At 31.0% G+C, this 6,573-nt stretch overlaps 1 protein-coding gene across 1 annotated transcript in view; it reads right to left on the bottom strand.

The window, feature by feature from the left end:
- Positions 1-446: 446 nt before the first annotated feature.
- The window catches only part of LOC106478645 (glutamate receptor ionotropic, delta-2-like), a 55,582-nt gene continuing 49,455 nt past the window's right edge, over positions 447-6,573 (bottom strand). Inside the window, exons 8-10 of the mRNA XM_013939201.1 lie at positions 5,347-5,561; positions 4,448-4,553; positions 447-619 (exon numbers count right to left, since the gene is read on the bottom strand). Coding sequence (XP_013794655.1) covers positions 447-619; positions 4,448-4,553; positions 5,347-5,561 — 494 coding nt within the window. The remainder of the gene's footprint in view (positions 620-4,447; positions 4,554-5,346; positions 5,562-6,573) is intronic.

Raw genomic sequence — 6,573 nt, 5'->3', positions numbered from 1 at the left:
TACCAAAATAGATTTCACAGAAAGAAAATTTTTGTGCAATATAGACCTATTTAAGCGATAAATAAAGCAAAAATTCCCCTCATATTCATTATGCGTGCAATAGAGGGTTACAATAACAAACACATGAAGTTGGGTATACTTAAATCAGTTATATTAAAACCCGAAGTGTGATATTGTAAAATTAGTGCTTCACATGTTAATACACAAAAAATGAATCCCCAAGTAAGTTAGCGGTAAGTTTACAGAAATACAACGTTAAAATTCGGGGTTCGGTTCCAAGCGGTGGACAGAGCACATTGTGTTTTGTTCGACATTAAATAAACAAAGACATAAAGTCACATTAAAAAATTGTGATATGACTGGAAATAATAAAACAAAAATGTTTAAATCATGGAAATAGGCATGTTGGTGTATTCACAACTGAAACCTGTAAATGTATATTGGACTTACAACTCGTTGAAGGCGAAGGCATATGGACTCCCTTTCGGATAGGCAAAACCAAAGGGTTTTTCAAAGAAGTTTTGATTGGCAAGCGCTAAAACACATTTCCCATTGGATCGTTGGTAGCTTTCTAGTAACAAGTATTTAAGAGATAACGTTTCATGGAGGTAAACATAACCTATAAAATGAAAGCAATGTTTCATGAAAGTTATCATAAACTAGAAAATAGAAGTAAAGTTTCATAGAGGTAAACATAATCTATAAAATGAAAGCAATGTTTCATGAAGGTAATCATAAACTAGAAAATAGAAGTAAAGTTTCATGGAGGTAAACATAACCTATAAAATGAAAGCAATGTTTCATGAAAGTTATCATAAACTAGAAAACAGAAGTAAAGTTTCATAGAGGTAAACATAACCTATAAAATGAAAGCAATGTTTCATGAAAGTTATCATAAACTAGAAAATAGAAGTAAAGTTTCATAGAGGTAAACATAATCTATAAAATGAAAGCAATGTTTCATGAAGGTAATCATAAACTAGAAAATAGAAGTAAAGTTTCATAGAGGTAAACATAACCTAGAAAATGAAAGCAATGTTTCATGAAGGTAATCATAAACTAGAAAATAGAAGTAAAGTTTCATAGAGGTAAACATAATCTATAAAATGAAAACATTATTTCGTCAAGGCAAACATAAACTTGCAAATGAAAGGATATTTCTAGTAACCGATGCTTAAATTAATATAATCTCAGGTATATGATCTCCTGGAATGTATTTTGATAAAGCTATTTATATTTCTTAAAATTTCTTGTCGTAAATAACTAAAAACACGTCACACATAAAAGACAGGAAAATATAACTGGAGTACAAACAACACAAGTGTGTAAATGGTCGATCAAAAAAGTTGCGCGAAATGTTTCCCGTGAATTTTCATAGCAGATAATTTAGTAGTATGAATACTGTGAATTTAGTATTTAAGGTAAGGTAGTGACGATTAAATATCAATCATTGTCACGTTTAGTAGTTTATACGATTACCAAAGTTAATAATAATTATTTAGTTACTATTTTTATTACTAGGCACAAATCACTAATTAAATTGTACCCTGTATTTCGATCTCTAACTTGCTGTCGTCTTTAGGAGAATCCTGAAAATTATTGTTTTTTTTTTATGTTAGTAAGAGCTAGGATTCTACTTAATGGAAAGTTGGTATTCTATTTACTCATCCGGCGTCGTCTCATTAAGACTTGAATCAACTAACAGGTTTTGAGAACGTCTATGCTATATTGGCTGTGTTATCAGTCAGTTGAATGTAGAAACGTAGTATATTTTTCTTATTCTCACACACGGTTCATATCCCATTTGTTAATATTTCACTGTATGTATCCCTTTCTGGTCTAGCATGATGGGCTATTGCAAATAAATTGATAATACAACGTCTTTTATGTCTATTATACTCGTCAACTTTTGCTTTTGTTTATCTTTTTATTTATTCAACGTATTAGAAGCCCATATTCATAAAGAACGTTCGAAACGGTATTTTTATCTTGTATCGAGATTGAAGTGGTTTGGTCTGCATTAGCTGCAATAGTATTGCTTCTGATTACTACTTTGACTTTATTCTTTTCTTTGTACTTTTACAGAAAAACCATTTACATATGGAAATATTGTTTACTGTGTGTAATTTTCTTCCTGCTTGTTCATTTTTTCTTTCTTTTCTACTTTATCAGAAGTTCAAGGTATCCATTGTCAAGTAAGATAGTAGTTGTGTTTTTCTTCCTTCTTAATTTCTTCCGTATTATAAATCTTGCTCATTTTAAAAACTAGACAATCTATGACGCCCATCTTTACACTGTTAGGTTGGTTTGACTTGCAGATGAGTTACCACTATCTGTGAGATCATATAAGTTCCCGTGGTATTTTAGTTATGTTTATTGATAACTGTCATGCATAGAAATTGAAGTTTGCTTTCTTTTTCTGTTTTAGTTGTGATTTATTTCACTGGACGTTACTTGTTCGTGTGGTTCGTGAAGTCTAGTGTCTTGTTTTTGGTTTGAGACCATGTGAATAACGACTGTATCGTTGATAAATCTCAGCCAAATGCTAGGTCTTAGAGTACTGGAGATAGGGTGAAGCCATGGCTAAGCTTTCTTGTTTTTCGTAGTATTTATCTTCATGTTAGAATTAGGTTGTGATGATACAAAAGGTTATGAGTTCTATTATCATATCCAACCTATTCATTAACTGAAGTTCTACAGATATTCAGGAGCCAGCTTCAATATAGTAGAAGTCTCTAGGAACGCATCTAACTGACAGTCTCCACGATAAATTACTAAATTATCCAAACAGATTAGATTTTAACATTTAATTAATAGCGTTAAAAATAAACTTAGATAAAGTAAGGAATTAAAAAAGCGCTGTTATTATTTGTACGATACACTAACACACTAGTTATTCGTTACTAAAGCACCTCGATACACTTACACAATACTCTTCCGTTACTAAAGTACGTATTGCTAGAGATATTTATAGATATTCTAAAATTAATAATTTAATAAAATTCTTTATACAGCTTATTTGCGAAGCTTTCAGAAACTATTAAACTATCACGAATCCTTCCGTTCGAGATTTAAATGACCAGCAAAAACCAAATTCTGTGAGTTTTTTCACCTATCCTTCTCTTTAATGACGTGAGTTTTGAGTATCTTTAGTAATAAGGATATCTCTTGTAGTTGTCCCATGGAGTGATCATTCAGAAGCAGGGAAGTTATAGGCTATAATATTTTATAAAACAATAATTTAAAACTATATGATTATAGGTAAATGTTGACTTGATAATTTTCCCGTTTACCAGTGACTGGTTCAACATAGTAATAAAACAATGGAATATAAAAGAATCGTACTGTTAATCTAACGTTAGATCGTGTTATTTAAACATTTTCGTATATTTATCATATAAACATAAAAAAAGCTTTGAGACAAGTAGAATATTAAAGTAAGACAAAAAGTTTAATTACTATGTATATGTATATATATGATTTAATAAAATTGGGAATAATTATTTGAATAATGATAGTTAGTAAAATGTTGTAATCGTCGCCAGATTTTCTAAACTCGAAATAAAACAAATAATCCTACTATTTTTAATAAATGTAGTATTAATGGAATAAAGGCTAATATATCAAAGAAGTTGATTATTTTGGGGAGTTTTAAATCAGGATAAACCACAAACTAGTTGAAATAGTCACTCAAACCACCTTTTAAACTTTATAAAACATTCAAATCACTCTCATAAAACGGAGTTATCATGGGCAGATTTGTATCATCTAACCTTACTATTGATTTCAAATGAACTATTGGTTGGATTATCACAGAGTTTCCACGATATTAAAGTTATTGTCTAAGCTTTCAGTGAAGCAAATTTCATAGATGATATTGATTGCTGTTTATCATATCTGATATCTCCAAGTTTGCTAACTTCCTTTTTAAACCTTTGGTGTCTGGTAAATGTATTCCATTCAGTATTGTTAAACATGCGAGATGAGGTATGCTCATTTTTACACTTTTGTGGCTTTTTGAACTATTTTGTTTCACCCTATACACATTAGTGTAAGAGAAAAACGGACTAAAACGTGATCAGGACACTTGACAAATTAAAATAAAACTTTGGGTCCTACGATATTCCCATGAGATCCAGTTGAGTTACACAATTGGGTAATCTATTCGACAATTTTGTTTGTGTTCAAGCCATAGCTTGAGAATTGAGACAATGGATATGCGCCGTTTGGAAAATCTGTTCCATAATCACCCAGTTTTACAGTACTTTTAATTCTATAAAGTCGTGTTTAAAACCAGTAAAGCACAGAACTGATGTGTTTGTATATTATATCGTAAACGTACTTATTTATCAAATACTAATCTGAGATATTAGACACCTTGTACGGCCAGTTTTGATGTATCTATTAATATTCACTTTTAAGGTACCAATTCTGATGCTACACATACCTCCTTTCTCTATTAGAGATCTTGCTTCATAATCGCTCCTCAAGTGCTTTCCTTGACCCATTCTAAACGAAGATCTCAGCTTTTGAAATATTTTTCCATGGCCTTCCTGCATTGAAATAAAACATCAAGAAAATGTTATTTCTGAAAATAAATCTAGACGCTTTGAAACCTACAAAGATAAAACAAAATATATTGAAGTTTATAATGTGCAACGAAAGCTATATCTTTTCCAAAAGTATTAAGGCCAAATATTTTAATTGTGCTACTGCTTTGAGGTCGTAACAGATTCTGTTTCAGCAAGAATCTTCTAATCATATTTTATTGTTATCTGTCTTCTATCTAAAACTTAGGAACATTTCTTGCTCGTTTTGATGTTTTATTAAATATTAGAACTTCTAAAGCCTTCATTAGATTCAGTAGATGATGGTTTATTGACACTATAATAGATCTTTGAAATTACATGGCAAGTGGTCACTAGTAATAATTTTGTTTTTCTTTTATTAAATACATTACTTTAATTGGTTTTTGAAAAAGATGAAAAGTTATTTCTTTGTAGCTTCAAATGAAACTTAAAATATCGTTAACAGCGAGAGGGGGAGAGGTACTGAACTGATTATTAAATGCATTTTAATAATTTTAGTTCAAGTAAGTTTGTTATATAGAATTGACTAATTAATATTAAGTTTATCTTTACTTTAAATCTATATAGTTGAGCTTACTGTTGATCAGTAGCTCTTAATAACAATGAAATAAGAAATCAAAATTGATGAACCAATGACGACAGATGATTCAAAACAACAAGGCTTATCACTCGAAAATGTAATTCTTATTTAATATGTATTCTTTGTAGTTTGTTTTTTCTTTATAGTTCGACCATCATTTAATTACCCAGTACTTACTTCTATAGCTGCATCAAGAGCGCCACCGTATTTAACTAGCCATGTAGTTTCTGAATGTTGCAGTAAAGTATCCAGAGACTTAATAGTTTTGTAATGTGGTAAAGTAAGAAAAGCTGTTAAATTGGCCGTATAAAAAGCAGTTACTATTAAAGTAAAAATCCACCAGGTGGCAAAGAGAATCCTCGTAGAATCATAAATTGGAGACAGCTCGCTTCCTAAGAAAAGAAGAAAAAAAAGGGTGATTTTGAAAAATGCCAACCCATTCTCAACAGCATGGTGAATAATATGCGTAATGTACTTTTAACTATGGAATGTATATAGATAGATTATTGTGTTAGACACTACAAAACAATTCATTAAAGAAAACTCAAAACATAAGTTAGTATTTAGGGGTGCAATTGAGGCGTACACGCTTGATTGGTTGATTCAGATGATAGGGGAGGGAGAGCTTGAGACTAGGAGATCAAGTGACGGCATATTTCCACAAAGTGGCATCAGAAGGCGTGTTGCTATGGTCGAAAAATGGGGGACCAAAGTGTAGGACGATAAGTTCATCTATGATACGTGGTTCGCGAACATGATACGTGGGCTATTAGTTGTTTGCGAACAAACCACTAGACAAAATTGTAGATCAATGGATATCAACATGTGACTATGTTATCAACGTTTATTTTTCACTGCAATAATAATCAAAGCCTTGAAAGTAATATATAATATAATTTGCATATGTGATGGATTTATTATTCTATATATATTTTAATATCGATATTTTTTAAATCAAATGACATGTACATAACGTATACTGTTAAATATGTATTGCGAAAATCCCGCCTATTCTCTAAAGTTGTAGAAGATTCTAGATTGTAAGAATTAACAAAATATGTGTGTACGTAAATGTAGTGTAGCTTTGTATTGTTACGTAACCTGAATTTTCGAGAAAATCTCCACATGCCTATAAATATAACCAATGCGACGCGCCAAAAAAGGAGTATATATTATTGGTTTGCTATAGTTGGTGTGCTATAAACTTCAGAAGCTATAACTGTGATTGTTATAACGCTTATTAATCGGAAAACTTAAGATATTTGAACGTTACAAACCATTTAACTTCATTGGATTCACATTGGACATTGGTACTTTTACGAAAACATTACCTAACATCACGATAGGAAAAACTTCGGCGTGTGATCAGCGAGAACTACAGGGCTAGCTAGCTCCCTGATAAGT

The sequence above is a fragment of the Limulus polyphemus genome, unplaced genomic scaffold (assembly GCF_000517525.1).
Source record: "Limulus polyphemus unplaced genomic scaffold, Limulus_polyphemus-2.1.2 Scaffold237, whole genome shotgun sequence".
NCBI classification, from domain to species: Eukaryota; Metazoa; Arthropoda; class Merostomata; order Xiphosura; family Limulidae; genus Limulus; species Limulus polyphemus.
Note: the sequence above shows the minus strand (reverse complement) of the source record. Positions and strands in the feature narration are given on the sequence as shown.